This window comes from Phaseolus vulgaris, chromosome 1 (genome assembly GCF_051622355.1).
Source record: "Phaseolus vulgaris cultivar YP4 chromosome 1, ASM5162235v1, whole genome shotgun sequence".
NCBI lineage: Eukaryota > Viridiplantae > Streptophyta > Magnoliopsida > Fabales > Fabaceae > Phaseolus > Phaseolus vulgaris.
This window is the reverse complement of record NC_143498.1, coordinates 20,715,986-20,743,542: the sequence shown is the minus strand read 5'-3', so window position 1 is coordinate 20,743,542 and position 27,557 is coordinate 20,715,986. Positions and strand designations below refer to the sequence as shown.

Genomic DNA, 27,557 nt, shown 5'->3' with positions numbered 1-27,557 from the left:
GAGGTGCTACAACAAAAAGGAATCTTATCTCTAAGGAGAGCATAAAATAATAATAGAACAACCACCTACCAACATGGCACCACTTATACGCCAACATCAGGGGAATATTATGCTCACGTGGGCACCCTACTCATGGTGCAACGTTAGCTTTTGTCATGCATACAACTTAACCACTATGTGCCCTAAAACTCACATACTTAAGTTAAAAGAAACATTTACTTGGCCTAGGCACCACATGTACTATACGTACCCCTAGGTTCAAAAATACCCTTTACTAGTAGCCTTATACTAACGTATAAAAATGTTATTTTAATTATGCCACAACGGGCTTACTAATAAAACTGGGCCAAGTTCATGACCCACTTTGTTGGCCTAACAACCAAGCTGACCTACCTCTACCGTGGACCGAGCCTGACCACTGACACTAAGCCCTAAACGCTCTGTCCAGTACAAAACCCTTCTTCAAGAAGAAGAACATGAGAGTAAATGTTGCATTATGCAAAAATGCTTTTAAAATTTCTTATACCTCTACAACGCTCTAGAGAAAGATCCATATGCTGAGAGCAAAGATTCTACCAAATCTTTAGATCTAAAGAAGTTTTAAGAAGAGCATTGAAAGTGTTCATACAACTACTTAGGAGAAAATGCTTACCCTAGTCGAAAGACGCAAATCCTTCCTTATAAATCTTACCTGAAAATTTGAACTAGGAAAGAAAGTTTAATCTTGCACTCTTCGTAAGATGCAAACACTCGTTAGTAGATAAAATCTAAGATTTGATGATCATGTAAACACTTAACCTCCATTCTTTAGTTAGGAGCGATTTTTTGACAAATAATACTCATTAAGCTAGGCGTGACTTGGTAAAGAATACTCAAGAGAATAGTCAAGAGTAGTTCGAGAAAGAATACTCCTTGACAGGGTTAGCCAAGAATGGTTGTGATCTAAAAGAATACACAATTTAGCCAAGAGTAACTTGGTAAAGAATACTTGACCGAATCATGAGTAACTTAAAAAATAATATTCTTTAATGAGTTAGTCATGAGTAGATGCAATTAGAAAGAATACTCAGTTAAACTAAAACTAACTTGTCTCAATAATACTCAATAGATTATCTAGGAGTGGTTATGAGGAAAAAAAGTACTATATATTTTACATATCTACCTAGTAAAACTTTGCTCTATTAATTGAAGATTAGATGCAATATGTTGCTACAAACAAATAAACTAGTATAAATTACACTATAATTTTTGTTCTCTTCTTTAGATATTATCTTCTGTACTAATAAAAAAGGATAATAAACATGCATATTTGAAAATTATCTTTCATTAAGTGTTTTTAACTAATGTTTTGAATTAAAATTGTTATATTTCATCGTACACAAACAATGTTGTCTAATTAATTGTTAAAATAAACTAAAAAAAAATATTTAAATAAAGTGATTTAGTTTAATTATTGTTAAAATAATACCCCCTTTTGTAATTTTCCTATTTCCTCAAAACAGAATTAATATTATATAAAATATGATATTATTTAATATGTTATATTTATTCTAAATGCATAATATCTTTGAAATTGTGTTATCTATATTATTAATATAAATTTTTTAAATATTATACTCAACCACTTAAATGATAATTTTTTATTATATTTTATAGTTTGTAATAAATAAATAAATTAAATTTAATATTTTTAATAAGTGAAAATTTTATTTTATTTCTACCAATTAATAAATATATTTTCATTTCATTAAAATCCCGGGAAAGATCCCGTGTATTACACGGTACAGAATATATTTACCGCTTAAGAATACAAATACAATGCGTTGCCACGTATGATGTGAGATAAACTCTTAAACGGCGTGAATGAAAGAATGACGTGATGATTCACACAGGTTCAACAAACCATAAGCTTTTTAGCATTGTTAATGTTTGCTGCCACACCCAAGGGCTTGAAAGGCACACAACAAATTTCCCGGTTGGAGAAGCAGAGCATGCCCAAGTTCCATTTCTTCCAAATTCTTCACCTTTTTCTCTGTAGCGGATTACAGTGTTGACGCAAAAATGCAAACGCTTTGTGTTTGTGGAGATAAGCTATGGCGTTTCGACGCCGATTCATTCTTCGGCTCTCGCTTGTCGTTTCCGGCTACCCATTTGTCGTTTTGGCCACCCAGAAGAAGAAGTTCAGTAGTGTCCATGGTTGTTAAGCGTAGCCCCAAGCGTCTCAAATACACCACCGGTTCTCGCTTCACCAAGGTTTGTTTACTCCTCCATTAACTTTGATGCTTACTCTTAAAGAGAAAATAATAGTCCGTGCATTTGTAAAGATATTTCACATTGTCATGTCGTCTACTTTGTGATGGGATGACACATTGATTTTTGCAATAATTATCTTCAAATATCATTACAATTGTGATTTCTAATTAATTGAGAGTGCAAAATCTTGATATTGGATATAAATAACTCAAATGTTAATGGTTAATGAACAGGAGGATGGATTGGTATGCATTGAAGTAGACCCATCTGCCTCTGATTCTTGGAAATTAGAACCGATTGTCAATCTCTTGAAGCAAGGTGCTGTTGGAGTCATCCCCACTGATACCCTGTAAGTGCTTCTCAATCCTCCTGGCGTAATTTCCAAATTGTTTCCGTTTTTTTTTTGTTTAAGGAACTCAACTGCTTATTCAGTCCGTTTTAGTTCATATGACATGCATCTTATTCGCTGTACTATTACATTTGATCTGCGTTTTATGCTTTTTGTTGTTTTGGTATCTTATTGAGCCTGTTTTCTACCTCTCAACACTTTGTTTAATATAAACTGCAATAACATTTGCATAGCCTAATGAATTTAAGGTGGAGAAAAAAGTGAAGAAACATCACATTTTTATGGTTCTTACTGTGTGAATATATGAGGATGAAATCATTGGCTGCTGTGTGAACTCAAACGAAATTACGCGAGACATGTTTTTTTGGATCGGCAAATGTAATTGTTAAGATATTAGTTTTTGTTTGCAGGGACTCAAACCCAAGACCTATGCCTCCTTCCCTTTTCACTTTCACCACCAAACCAACCTCATATCCCCACCACCCATAACAAATTAACGAAGTGATTAACTAACCCTAATAAAAATGTACTCTTCTAATACGGTGTCACTAAGATGTGCGAGACTTCTTAACTTACTTTGAATGATTTTTAGTGTCACATTAATTAGTGCCATCTCTAGCTAATGGAGGAATATGGAGGGAAGCCAAAATTCCACCATAAAAGCACATCAATTGTCAGATTTCATCTTAAAACCAATTGGTATTAAGTGAAGTTACTCAACAAATATATAAGCCACCTCCTAAGAATGGATGTAGACGATATAAGATTTCCTGACAAACCCACTCCACAAATGCCTACCAAACTAGGGAGGTCTACTAGAATAGGTTGTTTACAAGATGGATTATAGGCTCTGATACTATGTCAGATTTAATCTTAAAACCAATTAGCCTTAAGTGAAATTGTTCAACAAATATATTAGCCATATCCTTAGAATTGAGGCAGGTGATGTGGGATTTCCCAACACCAATGATATCTAAGGTGTCACCGCCTCCCTTCACAAATTGCCTATGATGGCTAGCAAAAAATTGCAACACCATTTCCCTACCAATCAACAACATTGATTAGGGTAAAATATGCAAATTTACTATGTGGAAATTTGGACTCTATAGACGTGGTTAGAAAACCAATCACAGCTGAATTAAACTATACTGTGTGATACTACACTACATCAGTCTAGACTATGTAAAATTTACACTATGTGGGGTTAATTTAGATTATACGAAATTCTAGGTGATTAACACCAAAGCCTAGGATAATTAGCAACAAACTTACCACTTTTGTTAAAAGCAACCTATCCATCTTTTGCCTAATCTAACTTAACAAATTTTGGCAAAGAGTGCAAAAGCTAATTTAGCTACAAATAGGCATTTCTTGGGTGTACATACAAGGTCACCTTTCTCCCAACAAATCTGACCCACCTACACCCTCATACCTTTGGTATAATAAGAAAATACATTGGCCAAATGGTGAGCCAATTTCTCCTATTCCTTGTTGATCATTACAAAAGAGGAGCTTGGCATGTGAAGCCCCATTTTGCTCTTGAAAAACTAACTTGAAGCATAAGAAGAGAAATTTGGTTGTTCCTTTTGCACCCAACATCATGAGACGTTAAAGCCATTATCAGAAACATAGCATTTTGAAAACCCATATCGTAGAGGATGATAGGGTTGGGTTGTAGCTTATCCAAACAGAAACAACGTATCTCTCGTGCTCACGATTAAATTGTGTTTTTGTCTCCAATTGCCACCGCTTTGTGTCGTGTCTTCTCCAACATATCATGTCTTCACTACATTACGTCTCTAGCAGTCATTGCGTCCCATCTTCTTTAGTAATGTCGTATCTTCCTTAAGTCGTGTTTCCATTTGTTGCCACGTTGCATCTTCTTAAGCACTGTCCATCTTCTCTATGTTGCCTCTCTCCCAATATTTGAGCATGAGAGTTTCTTTCTCAAATGTGTTTTGCCACCGCCACTTTGTTCTCTTTTTTATTTCCTATCATAGTTTTTTTTTTCTTTATGTTGGATCTGTTTTGTTCTTAATTTGTTTCTTTTTCCATTTCATGTTTAGTTTAGATTTTTTTTACATTTTTCGAAAGTGAGACTGGTTCAAATTCTTCTAATGGAAATATATTTGCATCCTCACTTCCTTGACCTAGAAATAAAAAGATTGTCGGAAATAGGACACGTGTTGGGTGGAAACATGGAGTAAATGTTTTGGGCAATGAAAAACGGTTAAATGTAATTATTCCTCATAGACATCCAATGGAGGAATTTTTAAATTCAAGCATCATCTTGCTAGTATTAGATATGATTTTGAACCTTTTGCCTCAATGTCAGATGAAGTTAAAACTATAGTGACGGAAGTTGTACCAAAGGCTAAGGAAGCATCAATAGGTAAGGTTGAATAGCATTGAAGAGTTTGATTATGAACAAAGTGAAGGGGTGGATACCACTCAAAGTAGTAGTAGGATGTTCAAATAAAGGAAAGAAAAATCTAGTGATGTTGTTCAAGACATGGTAGTAAGTATTGTACGATTCACGATACAAATAGTACGATACAATACTGTTCCAGATGTCCGCGATACAAATCCTAAGAATAATCGTTTTTACCCCGTATCGTGTATCGTGTGAATTGTATCACAAATTGTATGAATCGTGAAACGGTTCCTTATCATGACTGGGGTTATCTTTTAGGTTTAGGTGTGAATTGGATTGGATCACTTGGATTTCTTTTATAAAAACCCTAATTTGAATTTGAATTGCTTTCATAAAAATTCCAATTTTAATTTCTTTACCCGCGAACCTGCACCATTTACGAATATAGTTCTCTATGTCCATCTTCTCTCCAACAACAACGAATATTGAACTTGAGGTGGACGATCAAAAGGTGCGAACGACAATGAAGGCAGCAACGACGAAGGTAGCAGCGTCGAAGGCAACGAAGTGAGGTGCGAGGCAGTGGCTTCGCGAGCGACGATAGTCGGAGGCACTATAGTGGTAGTCGTTAGAGGCACTGTAGTCGTCGGAGGTGCCAGAGTTGGCGGAGGCACCAAGTACACTTTTTTTTTGTGGAGGAAGAGCAAACAGGGGAGATTTTTTTGCTGCTGTCTTCATTTATAAAGATGAGTAAATACAAAAGAGAGTTAGATATTACTCAGAAGTATTGTGAAAGTCTTCCTACAAATAGACTACAAGTAAAATGTAAATTTTACTCTCATACTTGTTGGGGTGGAATAGCAAGGATGTAGCCTATTATCTCAATCCTAGGTAATTATTTTTATTTAACATTTTTAGAACTTAGAACTTGAAAGTTCAACAAACTATAACTAATTCAAATTTATTTGTTTTTAATTTGCTTACCTAGGATTGAGATAATAGACTACTGCATGGAGAGGCCCGTGTAGTTGTAAATTCCACCTAGTGTCAATAATTTCCAAACTTTTTTATACCTTGTTTCTTGCTTTTGGAAAATTTCAGCAATTTTTTCTTTAGCTCTATCAATTGCTTCATTAATATATGGCGTGACTGGTTTTACATCACCATCTACAAGCCTCAACACTTTTACAAGTGAATTCACACTTTTAAAACAATATGTGATTGATCTCCAAAATCTGCCATCACTTAATACTAGATTCAACACTTGTCTGGCCTCATTTTTAGTATCATGTGGACTAGTAGCCCATTCCTCTAAAGCAAACATTGTGATCTGAGAGCATTTTTTTGTTGCTTAATACAATTTAACGTAAAATAAGAAGTAGCAAAACGTGTGACAGCTGGTCTTGCTAATTCCCTTCCATTATAGTGCTTTCTATACAAATTAAGAACCCATGTGTGCCTATATATGTAAGTGTGGTGATTTTCTTTGCATTGCCAATGGTATTACAAAATAACGAAGCCTTTCAATATCCTCAAGAATTAGATCAAGACAATGAGGTGCACAAGGAAACCAAAATAATTTGGTTCTCTTTTCCATTAACATTCTTCCAGCTGCCACAAGGTTAGAAACACATTTTGTAACTACTTGGACAACATGCTCCTCTCCAATTTCATCCACTATGTTGTCCAACAACTCATACATTTTTTCCCATCTTTTATCACATCAATAGTCTCAATGGATTTAAAAAAAACAGTACCACTTGGACTCTTTAACAAGAAAATTAGTGAGTGGTCTTCTTTTTCCATCTATCCAACCATCACACATCAATGTGCATCCCATTTCTCCCAATCACTCCTATACTTTTCTAGAGATTTTTGTACCTTATCCACTACTTTTTTCAGATAGATACCCTTACCTCATGATAAGAAGAAGGATTTAAACCTTTCCCATACTCCTCAACCGCCTTTAGCATTTGGATGAAAAGAGGGCTCCTCACAAGATTAAATGGCAATGCATTACCGTAAATGCAATTGCAAATTTCCTGAATTACATATTCTCTGTTCTTACAAGATACATTGATTGTCATTTGGTGGAGATACTCTCCACAATCCAAGTTCATCACCTTTTTCTTTTTTCCTTTATCTTCCAGCAGCTTCAAAAAGATTGTCTTCACCTCATCTGGAACACTACAATAGGGAATGACATCTTACTTTGTTCCTGCAAGATGATCCTTCATCCTTGCTGTTGCATAATCAGGAGAATTATGTTATAATTAAGTGCAGATTCCATTTTATATTTATTAGGACAGATTTGTTAGTGATTTGATTTTATTTGATTTGTACAGCTTTAAACACTCATTATTTCTGGCTTTCATTGCCTATTATTTCTTTCTTTAATTAGGTTGTAAAACAGTCTATAAATAGAGACTGTAATCACATTTGTAAGATATTAAAAAAAATATTTCATCTATTACTTTCCACTTGGTATCAGAGCTCCTGATCTAGGAGACTCTGCTTCCGCAATTTTTTTTTTAGCCTTCATTGTTGTAATCATTTTCCTTGACAGCCTTCATTGCTGTAATCATTTTCCTTGACAGCCTTCATTGCTGTAATCATTTTCCTTGACAGCCTTCATTGCTGCAATTATTTTTTTTTGGACAACCTTCATTGCTGCAACTTTCTATTTTCCTTATCCTTTCTCCATTGACCACCACCACCACCTTGCACCATTGACCGTTACTGCCACCGCCATTGACCACCGCCAACCACCACCACCGACCACCACTGCCGTCGCTCGCCGGAACTGCACCGCTCGCTGGAACTGCCACTGCTCGCCGGAAACTGCCACCGACCGCCGGAAACCGCCACTGGAAATTTTTTCCGACGGATTTTTTTTGTGTGTAAACAGGATCAAATTTTGCCAATCTGAAAAATTCAGTTGGTTTTGAACTCTCATGGACTCCCTTAGTAAGCCATCTAGCTATTGTTCCTTTACTATGAGTGGTAAGAGTTCTAGTTTTTTATCCTTTAATGCTTCTAGTACTGAAAATATCTGGATTATAGACTCTGGTGCTACTGATCATATGACACCTCATTCCTCTTCTTTTTCATCCTACACTACTTTATCCGTTAAGCCATATATTACTGTTGCTAATGGTTCCACTACCCCCATTAATGGTCGTGGTAACATTCACCTTCAACCTTCATTTCCTTTAAAAAATGTGCTTCATGTTCCCAAACTATCCAATAACCTCTTGTCTATTCAAAAGATTACCCAAGATTTAAATTGTGCAGTGGTATTTTTCCCTTCCCATTGTGTTTTTCAGGATCTTGCCACGGGGAAGACTATTGGAATTGCTAAAGAGCAGGGCGGGTTATATTATGTACAGCATGAAGAAAGTAAAAAGGGTGCTAGACTACAGGCACACACTTCTAATCTTCAGCAAGGTCGTGAATCTTGGTCATCCTCTCAGATATGGCTTCAACACAGACGTCTTGGTCATCCTCCATTTAGTACCCTAAAGTCCTTATTTCCTGTTTTATTTACAAAAGTGTCTGCTGAGTCATTTCATTGTGATGTTTGTCAGTTTGCTAAACACCATCGGACAACTTTTCCTCCCAATGGTAATAAAAGTTCTAAACCTTTTGATCTTATTCATTCAGATGTATGGGGACCTTCACCTATTCCTAATATCTCGGGTGCAAAATGGTTTGTTTCATTTATTGATGATTGTACTCGGGTTACTTGGATATTCCTCATGAAAGATAAGTCTGAAGTTTTTCACTTGTTTGTAAAGTTTTACAGAATGATTCAAACACAATTTGAAAGTCCAATTAAGAGATTGCGTTCTGATAATGGAAGAGAATATGTGAACCAAAACCTTTCCAAGTTCCTTGAGGAAAATGGAGTTGTTCATGAATTAACCTGTGTGGACACTCCTCAACAAAATGGGGTTGCTGAAAGGAAAAATCGTCATCTCCTTGAGGTTACTCGAGCTTTACTTTTCCAAACATCTGTTCCTAGATCTTACTGGGGGAAGCAGTCCTGACTGCCACTTATTTGATTAATAGATTATCCTCTCGGGTTCTAGAGGGTGTTACTCCTATTCAGGTTATGACCACATTTTATCCTTCTATTCCCATGTTGAATAGTCTTCAGAATCGTGTCTTTGGTTGTCCTGCTTTTGTCCATGTTCATAGTCCTTATCGGGGTAAGTTAGATCCTCGTGCCATCAAATGTGTCTTCATCGGTTATGCCCCCAACAAAAAGGGGTACAAATGTTATCATCCTCAAAATCGTAAAGTTTATATTTCCAAAGATGTCACCTTCCATGAAACAGAGTCTTTCTTTGCTAGTCCTCAGCTTCAGGGGGAGAGTATTCAAGAAGCCGAGGACCTTGAGTTGCCACCTTTTCCTTTGTTGCAGGATTTCGTTCTTAGGGAGGATGACAAAGACCCTGCACTAACATCATTACCAAAGAAGAATAATGAAGACAAATATTTTGGAAAACAATATCAGCGAAGGCAACAAGAACCCGTCCTGGTCGAACAGCAACTTCAATTGTCTGAACCGGAGGTAAGAACTCATACCAGTGAGACTCTTGAGGACACCTTAAATACTGCTTTTGAACCTAAGCTAAATGATTTACCTATTGCCTTGAGAAAAGAAAAAAGATCTTGTGCCAAATATCCTATATCCCAATTTGTGTCTACAGAAAAACTTTCTATGCAGCACCAGAGTTTTCTTTCAGCTATTGATTCTATCAAAATCCCTACATCGGTACAAGAAGCCTTAAAAGATGAGAACTGGATTCGAGCCATGAATGAAGAAATGAGCGCGTTAGAAAGGAATGAGACTTGGGAGATTGTAGAGAGACCAAAAGATAAGAAAGCAGTGGGTTGTAGGTGGATATACACAGTTAAGTATAAGTCTGATGGCACACTGGATCGGTATAAAGCAAGGTTGGTTGCAAAAGGGTACACTCAAACCTATGGGATCGATTATGAGGAGACTTTTGCTCCAGTGGCAAAAATGAATACTGTCAGGATTATTCTCTCCCTGGCAGCACACTTTGGTTGGGCAATGCATCAATTTGATGTTAAAAATGCCTTCTTGCATGGAAGCTTGGAGGAAGAAGTATACATGGAGATTCCACCTGGTTATGGTATTGTTAATGAAGGGAATAAGGCGTGCAGACTTAAGAAGGCCCTATATGGTCTTAAACAATCACCTCGTGCTTGGTTTGGAAGGTTTACTCAAGCTATGGTATCTTTGGGGTACCGACAAAGCCAAGGTGACCATACTCTGTTTATAAAACATTCTCAGAATGGTAAACTCACTCTACTTTTGGTTTATGTAGATGATATGATTATTACAGGTGATGATGAGATTGAAAAACAAAATTTGAGGGAGAGACTAGCTGCTCAATTTGAAATGAAGGATCTTGGGAAGCTAAAGTACTTCCTTGGGATAGAGGTTGCTTACTCGAGACAGGGCATCTTTATTTCTCAAAGGAAATACATCCTTGATCTTCTCAAAGAGATTGGTAAGTTGGGTTGTAAGCCCATTGGAGTGCCAATAGAGCAAAATCATAGGATTGGGAATGATGAGGAAAACCCAAAAGTGGAGAAGACACAATATCAAAGACTTGTGGGAAAACTCATTTATCTTTCACACACTAGACCAGATATAGCCTATGCAGTTAGTGTGGTTAGTCAATTTATGCATGATCCAAGAGAAAGACACTTGCAGGCAGTAGATAAAATTATTCAGTACTTAAAAGCCTCTCCAGGAAAAGGATTGCTATTCAAAAAGGGGGAAAACTTATCCATGAAAGTATATATTGATGCTGACTATGCAGGATCGATTGTTGATAGGAGATCCACCACAGGCTACTGCATGTTCTTGGGTGGAAATCTGGTGACATGGAGGAGCAAGAAGCAAAATGTAGTTGCAAGATCAAGTGCAGAGGCAGAATTTAGAGCCATGGCTCAAGGGGTGTGTGAACTCTTATGGATGAAGATCATACTTGATGACCTAAAAATAAAATATGAAGCTCCTATGGGTTTGGCATGTGATAATAAGTCCGCTATCAGTATTGCACACAATTCGGTTCAACATGATCGAACAAAGCACGTAGAGATAGACCGACACTTTATTAAAGAGAAGTTGGATGATGGTCTTATAGCCACTGGGTACATCCCTTCAAGACTCCAATTGGCAGATATGTTTACTAAGGGACTTCCCATAAAACAATTCGAAGATCTTACTTGCAAGTTGAGAATGATAGATATACATTCACCAACTTGAGGGGGAGTGTTGCATAATCAGGAGAATTATGTTATAATTAAGTGCATATTCCATTTTATATTTATTAGGACAGATTTGTTAGTGATTTGATTTTATTTGATTTGTACAGCTTTAAACACTCATTATTTCTGGCTTTCATTGCCTATTATTTCTTTCTTTAATTAGGTTGTAAAACAGTCTATAAATAGAGACTGTAATCACATTTGTAAGATATCTCAGAAATATATTTCATCTATTACTTTCCACTCTTGCTATTCCACCCCAACCAGTATGAGAGCAAAATTTACATTTTACTTGTAGTCTATTTGTAGGAAGACTTTCACAATACTTCCAAGTAATATGTGCCTCTCTTTTTTATTTACTCAGCTTTATAAATGAAGACAGCAGCAAAAATATCTCCCTTGTTTGCTCTTCCTCCACAAAAAGAAAGAGTAGTTTGTGCTTCTCACAACTCCGTCGCCTCCGACACTGCAGTGCCTCTGACGACTACCACTACCGTGCCTCCGGCTATTGTCGCTTGCGAAGCCACTGACTTGCGTTCACTTCGCCGTCGCTGCCTTCGTCGTCGTTCGCACCTTTCGGTCGTCCACCTTAAGTTCAATCTTAGTTTCTGTTGGAGAGAAGATGGTCGTAGAGAACTACATTCACAAATGGTGCAGGTTTTCAGCTAAATAAATTAAAATTAGGGTTTTTATAAAAGCAATCCAAGTGACGCGGTCCGGTTCACACCTAAACCAAAAAGAAAACTCAAGCCACGATACGGAATCGTTTCGCAATTTGTGATATGATTTACACTATACGACTACTACACTGGAGTAAAAACGATTATTTTTACGATTCGCATCGCGGGCATCCAGAACCGTATCGTATCGTGAATCGTACAATACTTACTAGTACTACCATGCTATTGACTACTAAATGAATAATAGTTGTGATGTGAGTTTCATTTGAAGGTGTTACACCTCTATTGTGGTTGGACTTACACCCTTGTTTGGAAAATTATTCATTCCTCTTGTACTTTATATATTGTTTTAATATCTTGATCTGATATGAATGCTCTTATCTATACTAATTAGTGTTTCATATTCTTAATCATTGTGGCGGAAGAAAATGTGTCCACATGTCAACTATGATATTGTCGTATGGTATATAACAATCTTATTATCCATTAACATTCGTTTTATTCTAATCTTCTTGTAAATAAATTGATGGAGATCCATAATTAACCAGCATCTGATTTTCTTGGTTTATGTAGATATGCAATAGTATGTGACCTCAGAAGCCATTCAGCCATTGAACGTCTTCGTAGGTAGGTAGCGTTTTGCAAATCTTAACATTCTATTCCTAGATACTCCATTTTCCATGTCATTAACATATGATGTAGTGTTTTGTTGCAGAATCAAGAATATAGAAGCTTCAAAGGTGAGTAGTACAGCTTGTCTTGGTCAATTGTATATGTTCTTTCAATTGGCTTCCTACTTTTCACATTATGGTGCATGCCACATGTTTGCAATCACCTTAGACTTGTTTAGATTGGATTGTGTTTGACCAAATTATCAATTTTCTCTATGTATATCTAATCCAGGTAATATTACTTGCAATTATTAATGATTATAATAACTCTGTACTTGCAGCCTCTTAGCATCTTGTGTCATTCATTTCGGGACATAGACAAGTACACAGCTGGATTTCCACGTGGTGATGGTCAAGGCCATGCAAATTTATTCAAAGCTGTTAAACATCACTTACCTGGTCCTGTAAGTAGGCTTTGTGCTTCAAATGAAAAAAATATTTAATGAATTTGTGAATAATTCAATAATTTTTGGAGGGGAAAAATTAATTGGGGTAGCATGCCTTTTTCTGTTGTGACCCTGCAGTACTGTTCTACTTTATATAATCAAGTAGGTTCTTATTTATTTCCTGGTGTTTTTTGCCAACTTGAATGATCTTGATAAAAATGGTGTGTTTGTCAATATCATATAAAGAACAAAACCATAAAATTTAGCACAAACTTCAGATTTGTTTGCTGAAAATCTTAAGGAATAAGGAGTTTTATAATTGTAGTTATTAGGTGAAAGGATGTCTATATCAGTTCATTTGTCTTAAATTGTTGCGGGTATGTATTTAAAGAAAGGCCTATGATGATTACTTCCAGATATTTTTTTTGTTACTCATTCATTCTTACACAGTAGTGTGTATGCAGTATAGTTTTAGACAATTATTGATTAATTGTAATTGAGTGGCAGTACACATTCATCCTAATTGCAAGCAAAGAATTACCTAAGCAATGCATAAGGTTTGGGACTTCTTCTGCCAAATATGCATCAAGAAAAAATGTGGGTGTACGTATGCCTGATGATGCCATTTGTCAAGCAATACTGAAGGAGATGGATGCACCATTAATATGTACAAGGTTTGTTTACATTTTTGATCCGTTTTACCTATTTGACTTGGGAAAGAAAGATTGTTTTCTAATAACTAGAGTTGTCATGAGGTAAAATGTGGACAGAGGCAGTCACCCAAAAATCATCACTTTGATATGGCAACATTTCACATCATTTAACTGATATGGATACTTAAGAATAACTTAAATGGTTAATATAACAAATCATGACCAAATAACATTTAAATGCAAATAAATCACGACACTACATCAAAAGATAAAGTAATCAAAATTGATAATGCTATACATGATAAATATAATAGAAGTGCACATCCAACCCAATGCTAAATCTCTGAGAATAAAGGGACATAACGGGGAAATCTGTTACTTCAGTCCAGATTATATGAGGCTGTGTGAATATGAGCATATAGAATAAAAGGATAAAGTGAATTTCAGGTTCTAGATTGTAAGTCATTGATGGCTGGAAAATTCCAATGCTGTATTTATCTGTTTTTTTTTTCCCTTGAATAGAAGGTATATAAGTTCAGATGGTGTTAAGAGGCAAAGGACCCCTTTAGTTTAGACTTTATCTATTGATTGACGAAATTGATAGAGTAGAGACTCTGAATAATATTTTGTTTAGTATTGTAACGTATTACGCTTTGAAACCTTTAACTGTGTCTATCTTAATCTTATCTAAAAGGGAAATAAATCATAAGGAAACGTGGTAACCAATCCTAAGAAATAGTGAAAAAATTGGGCACTAATCCTTAAAAATTGTCTAAGATATTCTTAGATATGGTTAAGATAATAATGGAATTTCACATATTCCTATATCCTCCCTCAAGCTTAAGCTAACTTAAGTTTCAAGCTCGTTATACATATACCCTTTTAGAGAAAAAAAATCAAACAATATAATTTGCGGTTCTGCAATTATGAGACCTGGGTGATTCACTGGGAAAAGCCACATAACAAATATGATTGGAAAAGCCACAGGGCTAAGTTCCCTAGGAAAGCTGTGGGGCCAATATGATATCTTTGGGAAAGTCAAAAGGGCAATATGATTCCTAAAGGAAAGTTGGAGAGCCAAGCTGATATCTCTAGACAACCACGGGGCTTGCTAGGAATCCTAAAATGCAAAAATCAAACTGAGGAGCATAGATCTGAGTAAAGGAGTTAATGAGTCAACAAGGGAGAGAGAAAATTATACCAAACAATAGTGAAAAACTTGAAAAAGGAGTCATAAACCCAAAAAGTGATGAACTAAGGGCAATTTGTTGATCAGTGATAGAAAACACTGATACACTGATTTTATTATCTAAAGATCAAAGATACAAAAAGGATATTGGAACTCTCTGTTTATAGAAAGCTGTAGCCACATAGAAAACAAACTATAGTAACTGCCTCAAACAGTTCACTAAACCAAAACAGAAATAGACAGTTGTAACAACATAACCAACCAATAACATTGTCTAACCTGACATACATCATGTTGGTTCCTAAGAAAGGAAAATCTAGTAGTAGGCAAAGGCTTGATGAGAAGATCTACCCACTGGTCTTGACCTGGAGATGTTGACCAACAAGCTGTTTGTTATTAACCTTTTCTTGAACAAAGAAAACATCAAGCTCCATGTGCTTGGTTGTAGCATGAAGAACACGATTATGAGCCAGACTAATAGCACTTAGATTGTCACAACCATTGGAGTATAATGAGGAACTGAGAGTTCCTTGAGAAGAGTCTGTACCCATAAAATGTCATCTATGGTGGCAGCTAAACTTATGTATCCAGTTTGGGTGCTAGATGTTGAAACCACTTTTTGTTTTTTTACCACCATGAAACTAAATTAGTCCCCAAATAAATGGAAGCTCCTGAAGTATTCATCAAGATTTGCAGTTCAATCTACATCACAGAAAGCTCTGCCATCTGTTGGTTGATGAGGAATGGCACGAAAAACAATAAAACCACAATGTAAGGCTGGTTTGAGATATCTCAATATTCTTTTAACTGCAACCCAGTTAGATTCTAGAGGAGAAGCCATAAACCAGCATACATTTTTGACAACAGAACTCAATTTATACTGAAGTGCACCAATAATAGACCTGTAGAAAGAAGGGTATTGTAACGTATTTGAACCATGTTTAGACTGCTTGGAATTAGACACAATATTAGAAGCAAACCATTTGGAGTCCTTAAGAGCTTGTTTTAAAATTTAGCGCCCGGCATTGGCAAGAAGAGTATGTTGAATTCTTTGTTGAACAATCCCATTTTTGATCTGGTGATCATAGGATCAATATTGGCAGGCCTAAGATCAGAACTAGAGGAATTATTTTGACTAGAAGACTCAGCTGAAGGTTCAATACTGTCACAGGAAAAAGCTCTTGAATTTGAAACAAAAGACTCCACTGAAGAAGAGGGAGTGGACTGTCCTGTGGAATTTAATCCAGTTACTTGATGGGAAAACGTGGCTGGAGCAGCCACAACAATTGAAGAAGTCAGAGCAGCAACTGGAATCAAAGAAGAAACATCACCACCATCAAGATTTGAGGCGGAAAATGACAAAAGAGCAATATGCTCTGGATAGCATGATACAGTGATTTATTATGTAAAAGATCAAAGATGCAAATTGGATATTGAAAAACTATATATATAGAGCTCAGTTACAAGACAAGTTAGTTATAATTGTCTAACTAAAACAGTTACACTAACCGTGTTTTGCAGGTCTTGGGATGGTGATCCAGGTTGTGTGTGCAATAAAAAAAGTTACAAGAAATGCTGATGAAATCACTAAAATAAAGTAGGGAAAATGGTGCCTGAAATTGGAGATTGAGACTAGAACCATTGAAGGAGATGATGTTAGGATACACATAGAGGAGGAGTTAGTTAGAATTAGAATAGTCATGAGTTAGTTATTTGATTTGTAAGGTAGCAGTTAATGATTTGTAAATTAGCGGTTAGTGGTCTTTAAATAATGACCAACCGGTTTAGTGAAGGTGTGACGTTTTTTTGAATTCAGTTTGGTAGACCGGGAAAGTCCTGTGTAAAAGGAATAATCGTTTCCTTTATGGATATTTTGGGTGTAAAGTGCAGAAGCAATAATACAGAGATTATTCAGTAGAATTTGTGTTCTTGGTTTATCTTTGGGTGTGTTTTTCTTGGTTCGTAACAAATTGCTCCGACCTGCCGGATAAAAAAAAAAGTGAGGATGGAACAGAGAACCGTGACTTTAGAGAAAGTAATCAGTGAACAGGGGAGGTTAATGATGGAGATGAAGACAGACATTAACAACCTAAAGACAGACATTAGCGGGTTGAAGGAAAGCATGTTGGACATAAAAGAAATGTTGCGGGTGATGGGAAAAACGGGTAATTTTCCCACTAAAACAAAACCCTAACAGAGCTACCCGACAAATAATATTGAATAAATAAAGCGAAATAATAAAAGAGATAAAGAGGAAAAAACACATCCGAAAATTGTTAACGGAGTTCAGCTAATTTAGCCTAATCTCCGAGCACAGCAAAAACAGCTCACTTTTATTATTATGGGAGAAGATATTACAAATTGGGATATATTACAGTGAAGGAGGAGAGTTTAATTTATAACCCTCAAACCTCCTTCCCAAACAATGAACCCACCGATGTGGGACTTGGGATTAAGCCAAAATCAACAAATCTCCACCTTGGCTTAATTTCAAGTCCCACCTAAAACAAATCTTCTCAAAACATAACAAAAACAAACTTTGCAGTGCTTCAAATTTGTGCTTCCGGGCGCCAACTTCAAATGTGCAAGATATTAACCAAGTCTAAACAGTGTTCAAACTTGGTCCTTGTAACCACCTTGGTGAGCATATCTGCAGGATTCTCCGTAGTGTGAATCTTCTGCAGAACAATCTCCTCTTCTTCGAGAATCTCACGCACAAAGTGATAACGAACATCAATGTGCTTCGTCCGTGCATGAAAGACTTGATTCTTTGCTAAATGAATAGCACTCTGACTGTCAGAATATAACTCAAGTTGTTTCTGACCAACTCCCAAGTCTTTAAGCAACCCATGAAGCCAAATTGCTTCCTTCACAGCCTCTGTAATCGCCATATACTCTGCTTCTGTCGTAGACTAAGCCACCTTAAACTGTAAGGTAGACTTCCAACTAACTGGCGCTTTTGCTAAAGTGAACAAATAGCTAGTTGTAGACCGTCGCTTATCCAAATCACCTGCATAATTAGAATCACAATATCCAACTATGCATTGACCAAGTGATTCATCTTGCTCAAATGTCAATCCAACATCTAAGGTATTTTGGAGGTACCGTAGAATCCATCTCACAGCTTGCCAATGACCCTTGCCCGGATCATGCATGTACCTGCTAACAGCACTCATATCTGGTCTCGTACACATCATTGCATACATCAAGCTTCCAACTGCATTTGCATATGGGACTTTCGCCATGTATTCTCGTTCTTCATCAGTCGTTGGAGATAAACGGTTACTTAATTTCAAATGAGAAGCAAGTGGGGTACTTACAGGTTTTGTATCTTCGTGTATACCAAAACGTTGTAGTACCTTCTGCAAATACTGCTTCTGTGACAGCCAAAGTTTTCCCCTCTCCCTGTCCCTGTTTATCTCCATGCCGAGAATCTTCTTGGCTTCCCCCAAATCCTTCATCTCGAACTCTTTACTCAACTGAGCCTTTAACCTGTCAATCTCAACTTGGCTCTTTGCTGCAATCAGCATATCATCAACATATAAGAGTAAGTAAATGTAGGAATCATCTTCAAGTTTGCGCAAATACACACAGTGATCATATTTGCTTCTCTTGTACTTCTGATCCTTCATGAACTTATCAAATCGTTTGTACCACTGTCTCGGAGATTGTTTCAGTCCGTACAACGATTTGCTAAGTTTACAAACCCATTCTTCTTTACCATCAACCTTGTATCCTTCTGGTTGAGTCATATAGATTTCCTCCTTCAAATCACCGTGTAGGAACGCGGTCTTTACATCAAGTTGAGCAAGCTCCAAATTCAACTGTGCTACCAAGGCCAACAAAATTCGAATGGAGGAATGTTTAACAACTGGAGAAAATACCTCATTATAATCAATTCCCTCCCTCTGAGCAAAGCCTTTAGCAATCAACCTTGCCTTGTAGTGAACATCTTCTTTATTAGGAAATCCTTCTTTCTTTTTAAATACCCATTTGCACCCAATTGCCTTCTTACATTTTGGTAATTGTGCCAGCTTCCACGTCTTGTTCTTCTTCAAAGACTGCATCTCCTCTTCCATCGCACCTGCGCAAGTACCACTCTCTGAACTCAGAATGGCTTCTGGGTAAGTGGATGGAATGTCATCAACAACTGGAAGTGCATAGGCAACCATATCCATGAAACGAGCAGGCTTCTAAATATCTCGTCTTTGTCTTCTAACTGCAATTGGCGCTGATTGTTGTTGAGATTCTTGGGTAGGAACCTCTTCCTCATCTGACTCTTCTTCTGCCATAGGAGAGCCACTTGTGGTATTTCGTGTTGGGATCACCACTGTCTGCTCAAACTCCACCTGCTTCCGGGCACACTCCACCTGTTGCGGAGTACTATCAGCTCCTTCTAGATTTACCTTCTTTAACATGGCAGATTCATCAAAGGTAACATCCCTGCTGATAATCGTCTTCTTTGCCTCTAGACACCACAAACGGTATCCCTTCACTCCAGGACTAAAGCCCATGAAAAGAGCCTTCTTTGCCCGTGGATCCAACTTTGATTCAATCACATGATAATATGCAATAGAACCAAAAACATGCAAAGAATCATAATCAGTTGCAGGTTTTCCAGATCATACCTCTAACGGGGTTTTGCCATCTATAGCAGATGATGGCAAACGATTGACGAGATGTTGAGCGTATGTCACAGCCTCAACCCAAAACTCTCTGCCTAACTCAGCATTAGACAACATACAACGAACTTTCTCCACAAGTGTCTTGTTCATACGCTCCGACACCCCATTCTGCTGTGGTGTTTTTCTAACAGTGAAGTGTCGAACTATGTCACAATCTTGGCATACCTTCAAGAACGGATCACTCTTGTATTCTCCTCCATTGTCTGTTCGGAGAACCTTAATCTTCCTTCCTGTCTGGTTTTCAACTTGAGCTTTCCACTTAAGGAAAATTTCAAGCACATCATTTTTGTTCTTCATAGTAAACACCCAAACTCTCCTGGAAAAATCATCCACAAAAGTGACAAAATAATGCCTACCTCCGATTGACGGAGTCTTGGCAGGTCCCCACACATCTGAATGCGCATAATCCAGAATAGCCTTGGTATTGTGAATTGCAGTGCCAAACTTCACTCTTCGTTGTTTTCCCAGAACACAATGCTCACAAAATTCAAGTTTGCAAGCCTTCGTACCTTTCAACAGTCCTTGCTTGGTAAGAATTTGCAAGAATTTCTCTCCAGCATGTCCCAACCTCATATGCCACAACTTTGTTGCCTCGACATCCTTCTTAGTGCTAGAAGTTGCTGCCGCTACTGTCCCCACCACTGTACTACCTTGGTAGTAATACAAATTGTTCTTCCTCACGCCTTTCAACATCACCAGTGCTCCTGAAGTTGCTTTAAGAATTCCATCTCGCATCGTCACAACTAGGCCTTTAGATTCTAAAGCCCCCAATGAGATGAGATTCTTCTTCAACTTTGGCACGTACCGTACATCCCGCAAAATTCTAGTGGATCCATCATGATTTCGCAGCTTGATTGAACCTATCCCAGCTGTCTTACATGGATTATCATTACCCATGTAAACAACCCCGCCATCAAGTTCTTGAAATTCAAAGAACCAATCTCGAATGGGACACATATGATAGGTACAACCTGAATCCAATATCCACTCATCTGGATACGATGATGCTGAAAGCGAGACAATTAAAGAGATATCTGATTCCACATCACTTTTGCATTCTGCAACATTTGCATCTTGTGGAGCCTTCCCTTTCTTCTGCAGTTTTGGACAATCTTTCTTCCAGTGTCCTTTCTCATGACAGAAAGCACACTCATCTTTGGCAACGGCTCGACCTTTAGACTTAGACCTCCCTCTTCTCCCCTTTGTATGGCTTTGTTGACGACCTCTTGCCACCAATGCTTCTTCTTGATTTGCCATTACAAACTCAAAATATAATATTCAATATTACAAATAATTTAAACAACCCAAGGCGAACCTTCGGCTCTTGATACCACTTGTTGGGAAAAACGGGTAATTTTCCCACTAAAACAAAACCCTAACAGAGCTACCCGACAAATAATATTGAATAAATAAAGCGAAATAATAAAAGAGATAAAGAGGAAAAAACACACCCGAAAATTGTTAACGGAGTTCGGCCAATTTAGCCTAATCTCCGAGCACAGCAAAAACAGCTCACTTTTACTATTATGGGAGAAAATATTACAAATTGGGATATATTACAGTGAAGGAGGAGAGTTTAATTTATAATCCTCAAACCTCCTTCCCAAATAATGAACCCACCGATGTGGGACTTGGGATTAAGCCAAAATCAACAGCGGGACATCAAGAAAGGGGGTAGGATGTCGGAGGGAGGAGAGAAATCTGTTAGAGCAGACATAACATTGAAGGAAAGCCTTTTGGACTTGAAAGGAATTAAATAATTGCTGCGGAACAACAATAAGAGTGACAGGATGTCGGAGGGAAGAGAGAAATCTGTTAATGATGAAGAGAAGAAGACCCGAGATGTGGAAGAAGGTTCAACAATGAAGAATCACACCCTCTGCAGCGAAGAAAAAACCAAAAATGAAGTGAGATTTGCAAGAGAAACAGAAATGATGAGGGCAGAAGGGGATGCATCAATAAAGAGAATGAAGACTATGTGCTGTAATGATTTTTTTTCTTGATAGTCCAATTATAGAGCTAACCAGTAAGAAAGTTGAAGGTGGAGATGCCACCAAGCATATTTTTTTCCCAAATTCAGATTTACATAATATGCATAAGAAATCATTGTTGGATCAAGATTTGATAATGAAGGTAAGAACATCAATGACATCACAATCTTGGAATTTCAACTTACTGGGTTCAGATACTTTTATACAAAATCCTCTCTCATCCCTACCAACACCTAAGCCTGCAGACCTGAATTTGCTTGCAGTAGCCAATGGGTTCCCCCCCTATGATAGACAACATCACAATACTTTCAGGAAGCGTAGATAAAGATCATGGTGATGAAGATGAGCCACGAAATCAAGGTTCCACTGTTCCAACCTTGAGGACAAGGTTGTTTTTTGATAGTGTATTGTTAGGATACACATAGAGGAGGAGTTAGTTAGAATTAGAATAGTCATGAGTTAGTTATTTGATTTGTAAGGTAGCGGTTAATGATTTGTAAAGTAGCGGTTAGTAGTGGTTAGTAGCGGTTAGTGGTTTGTAAGGTAGCAGTTAATGATTTGTAAAGTAGCGGTTAGTGCGGTTAATGCGGTTAGTGGTCTTTAAATAAAGACCAACCGGTTTAGTGAAGGTGTGACGTTTTTTTGAATTCAGTTTGGTAGACAGGAAAAGTCTGGTGTAAAAGGAATAATCGTTTCCTTTGTCGATATTTTGGGTGTAAAGTGCAGAAGCAATAATACAGAGATTATTCAGTAGAATTTGTGTTCTTGGTTTATCTCTGGGTGTTTTTTCTTGGTTCGTTACAGATGACTAAAAAGAACACGACCTGGATACTTTTCTAACTGCCAAAAGGACAACGACAGCTGGAAAACTACCTAAAGTATATAGAAAATGGAGGGAGACTGTGTTTGGGCGTGCCTGAGATATCATCATGACGGTCAGTGGTTGTAAATTTGATGGACGGTGACCAAGTATGGTTTTGTCCAGAAGAGAAATGATACCTTAAAGATAACACCACAGTAAAGATGACTAATTTGAAAGCAGAATCATAAAAATAAGGTAAAACTCCAATTTTTGGGAAGTTTGGAAGCGTAGTAGTAATGGGTCAAGAGTAATAAGATGTTGAAGTTATGGGATTTTGGGTATTAAGGGAGGGCTTGCAAAACTAGATACTTTGAATATATTTAATTGTATGTTGGAATGTTTAATAATCTAATGATATGTTCATGAAACCTGAGGCTCTATAATATATGTAAACCAATCATAATCATGACATTAAGTAAAATCAAAATAAATCACGACATAAGGAAATATGGTAACCAATCTTAAGAGATGATGAGGAAATAGGGAAATTAATCCTAAAGGATGAGCAAAATAATTCTAAGATATGATCAAAATAATAATGAATATTATAGGATTTGCTTAGACAAACTTGTCCGAAAACATTTTATAGGAAAAACAAAATAAGAAACAAAATGAAATGAGTTTCCTTTATAAAACTAAAATTAACTTATGTATAAAATAAAAGCAAAAATTTAAAAAGTTACGTGAAAGAGTTTTTACAAATTAGCTTATGGAAAAACTTATTTTATTTTTTCTTATTCATCAAGTTTATCGAAATGTGGCCACATCTCTAATCTTTTAGCCTCTAGCAAGTAGGAGCTCTATTATCTCCCTATATCACAGCTCCTAGGGAGTCAAATTAGATGTTGGAGATTCTACATTGACTTGAGATGTAACAAAACAATAGTATATAAGTGGGTGTAGATATCACTTTACAAGTCGTTTCGTTTTTGCGAGATTGAGTTAAATTTAAAGTTTACTTTCTAAAATAGTATTCGAGCCTACCCGAGCAAGGTTTGTTGAGTCTATTGTGTCATCTAGTATCATATCACCCATAAATATCTAGTTTCGTACACACGTGATGTTGAGTGCTAGTTTATTTTTGGTTTGGAATTCAGCATGCCCATACCGAAAAAATGTTTTTATGTGATTTTTTGGTTAAACATGATTATAGTAAAAGTAATGGTCATGTAACATTAGTGTTGAACTGAATTTTTAAATTTTACTGAAACTTGCTTGAGATAAAGCTTTCCAAATACAAATTGCCACGTCAAACATAATTTTAACCAAAATCAAAGATCATAAAAAGTTTACTTTGTATACGTTCATCCAAAATAAGTGCATGTGCATATATAAACAACATCTTTTAACCATAACCTTTAGAGCACTCCTACTAACTACAGCCTCACCTCCACCAATACCTCCCCCCCGTAGTTGTGTTAATATATGGAGAATAATAATTTGTAATTGTAGCTTAACAGTTTTTTTTTTTATCAGCAATGAATTAATAGAATTATTGTAGCTTAACAGTACTTTGACATTTTTAATCTTTCTTTTAGCATCAAGTTCCAGAAGGAAGATGAATGGATGATTGACCCAGTTATAATAGCTGATACATATGGACCAGAGGTATCACTCTTTCTATTAACTTATTAAGGGTTACTGAATTTTGTCAGGATAAATAACCATGGAAATAATTATTTTGACCCCTGCTCTAAAGAAAAAGGGAAATATTATTGGCATATGTGCTTGATAGAAATACATTATATTTGCATAGTCCTCTTTCTCTGGGGAACCTTATTAGTATCTGACTGCATACATGTTTTGCTGTCTATTTACTTTTTGACAATTTTGGTATGCTTGGCTCCACAAACCTAGAGGTTTCACAGGTTCGCATATTCGCTACTATAGGTTTTTATAGCCTTTAATATATTATATCTTTCTCCCAGAAAGTAGAGAAGGAAAAAAGAGAAGGTGGAAGAGAAGCTTTTAACACCTAGGGTGGTTATATTTTCTCGTAATACCTCTGTTTCGGTTGTTCAGGGTCTTGATTTTGTTGTTGATGGTGGCGTAAGAGTGGCCGACCCATCCACGGTTGTTGACATGACAAAAATGCCTCCCAAAGTACTACGACAGGGAAAGGTAGTAAGCTGTCAATTTGCATATTCTAACTTTTTTGATAGATGAGTTACTAATTTTACTATGAACATCTGACCAATGTCATGCCTCTCTTTCACTGTGGTGCAATGGAATAATAATAATAATAATAATAATAATAATAATAAGGGTCTGAAAAAACACTAGCTAAGAAATATTAAACCCATTTTGTGTTTTAAATGAGAAAATGTTTTTCTATTCATTAAATACTGGTGCATACACTTCAAATATTTGATGTTCAGGGTCCTATTTTACATTGGATGGAATTTGAAGAAGATCAGAGAACCGAGATCGATAATGATCTCATCCCTGCTGGCATTTGAAAGAAATCATCCTCTTCATTGAAGATTTTGCATTCCAAAACCACTTCAATACTCTTTCCGACTTTGGTCCAATCTCGTAGAATTGGACTCATTTTTCTTTTTGTTGGGGTAAAGGGAGGGGAAAAAAAGGAAAAGAAGAAAATGTATAAACAGATGAACAAACATGAGAATGTAAAGTAGATATTTCATGTAAATAAAAATTCACATTTGTCAATAACGTTTTTCTTTAAATGAATTTCCGTAATTATATTTCCGATTTACTATGTACGAAAGAAAAAAGGAAATTTCGTAATAAATTAAAACTAACATATGTATTGGTAACATTCGTTTTGAAAATGTTAGGATGACAAATTTTTTAATAAGATATTTATGCATTAAATTAATTTCAGTTAATGAAATATTTTATTTTATTAAGTGCCTATGACGAAGATGTAATGGACTTTTACTAGAATTTGTGAAGAAGGAAACAAAAGAATTTTGTCGGCTCGAAATTCAATAACTTTTTCCTGTACCTTGATGGACTGGAGTAAAAAACAAAATATTATTGTAGGACAAATTCTACTTGTTCAATTTCAACATGTACTTGTTATAAAAAATGATAATTTTTTTTTTAAATAACAAAAATAATCTTAAATAAAATAAGAATGTGGATAAAAATTACTTCCGAAACCCTTTTTCTAGAAATATTTTGAATTTAGATTTCCAAAACATATTTTTAAATTCCATAATTCTTTTGTTTAGAATGTATTTTCAATTTTGTGTTATGATTTTTTTTTTCAGAATATATTTTTTTAGTTTTGAATTATATTTATTATTTTAGATTTAAAAATTCGAAATAAGGATAATTTTAAAAATTTTAAAAATAATAAGCTGGAGGTTAAAATTGATATGGTAGAGGAAGAAATTGCCTTATTGTAATTAAATATATAAGACAAATTTTTCATGCACCTCCATTGTTCCTTTTTGTACCTCTATAAAATTTTGAAATGCCAAATGTCAATATGAATATGTTTTTTTTAATACCAACTTATATAATTCAAGATTGTATATCAGATTGTACAAAATGATTTGTTTTTATGATTTACAAATCGAGTTATACAATCTGATTTACAAGCTCAATCTGATTTATCAAATTGTACAAGTCAGTGTTTAAAATAAAATAAAAAATTACTTTCAAGGTAGAAGGTAGAGTGATTAGTTATTATATGATCTTTATTTTCCCAGCGGTTTAAGTATTGATTTCTACATAAAATTGACATCAATTATCCCGATGGTCAATCAAGACTGAAAAACTCATAAGAAAATAAAAGAATTAAAATCAATATTTTCATATTTTATCTTAAATTTTATTATTTACTTATTTTTATCTATTTTTAAATTATATTTATTATTATGTTAATAGGTTTTTAAAACTTTGTCCATTCCCCTTATTAAATACAAAAAATTATGATGTTCTTGTTTGATTAATTATTACCCTTTGAAATTATGATTTTTTTTATTAATTGTTGTCCTTGGACTTAATTCTTTTATATGATATTATCATTCATTAACTAGTTATATGTTTTTTTAAAGTGCAAAGGAAATTAAAGTTTAATTAAAGATATTTTATTTTTATAAGCTACAACTAATGGTATTAAAAAATTGATATAATGATATATTATTCGGTTCTTTTATTTTCCTCTCCTTAGTGACTTGTTTTTATATTGTTGTCCTCTCCTTGGTAACTTGTCTTATGTTGTTATCTTATGGGAGTTTAGATATTAGGTGTTAGCTACAATTATGTTTTGTTATGTTGTGATTTTAACTTTTGATTGTTTTAAGCATGCACGATCTTTTTATTATTAGTTTGTAATCTTAATAACTTTGACTTCCCACCTATAAATGGGGTATCGTTGTTAACAAGTAAAACATTTACTTTTTTAGATTATTTATATCCCATGAATTCTATTTTTTAATATATAAAAGCATAGTTTAAAAAAAAAGTATGATAACAAATTAAATGTTATTATTGAATTTATTATTTGACAAATTTATTAATTTTTAAGCAATACAATTTTCATTATTATAATTTGATTTAAAAGTTAAAAAAATGTAATAAACCAAAAGTTTAGAATTATGAAATTAAAAGAAAATAAAATCCGATGTAACTCATTACATAAGTTGAGTTCAAATTTTATTTTATGTTATTAAGAAGTGAATTGAAAGCTAACTTATTTGAAAGAAACTAGCTTGAGGTAAGAATTATCCATATATATATATACATATATTTTGTAAATTAGTAAATCTTATTATACTTTTGAATTATAGAACTTAACTCATTCTTAAAAAATCTGTTTGTTTGTTGTAACTCATTGTATATTGGTTTTATTTTTAATGAACCTATGTTAAAATCAAATCAAACTAACTATTATGTTTGGTTAAGATGTGCTTTAAGAAAATAATCTACCCAAATCTCATTATCTCTGACATGCCACATTAATTTGAGCGGTGATGTCAATAGAGAATTTTGTATTTAGTATTCCTTGTTATATATGCCATAAAATCTGTTAGAAATATGGGTATTCATTATTTGTAATTGGATTGCTCGATTTCAGAAGTTAGAATAGGTGTCATTTGTAGGTGTTTCTGTGATATTTATGGATGATATCACCACAATGAATGACAGAAAAAACAGAATTGTTGACACATGTAAG

The 27,557-nt window shown here is 35.4% G+C and overlaps 1 protein-coding gene and 1 pseudogene across 2 annotated transcripts; one reads left to right on the top strand and one right to left on the bottom strand.

The window, feature by feature from the left end:
• Positions 1–1,820: 1,820 nt before the first annotated feature.
• LOC137813694 (DHBP synthase RibB-like alpha/beta domain-containing protein) lies at positions 1,821–25,081 on the top strand. 2 transcript variants are annotated; one of them, XM_068616073.1, is made up of 9 exons: positions 1,821–2,253; positions 2,487–2,602; positions 12,542–12,595; positions 12,684–12,708; positions 12,921–13,043; positions 13,533–13,699; positions 23,944–24,013; positions 24,428–24,526; positions 24,784–25,081. In XM_068616073.1, exons 1-9 carry the CDS (start codon positions 2,062–2,064, stop codon positions 24,862–24,864), a joined length of 927 nt encoding a protein of 308 aa, XP_068472174.1. In that variant the 5' UTR covers positions 1,821–2,061; the 3' UTR covers positions 24,865–25,081. The 2 variants fall into 2 exon arrangements, with proteins under 2 accessions (XP_068472174.1, XP_090157029.1); XM_090300903.1 differs by lacking the exons at positions 12,542–12,595; positions 12,684–12,708; positions 12,921–13,043; ... (2 more) ...; positions 24,428–24,526; positions 24,784–25,081 and adding an exon at positions 11,653–12,253.
• On the bottom strand, positions 5,840–7,213 carry LOC150029555 (uncharacterized; annotated as a pseudogene).
• Positions 25,082–27,557: the final 2,476 nt, after the last annotated feature.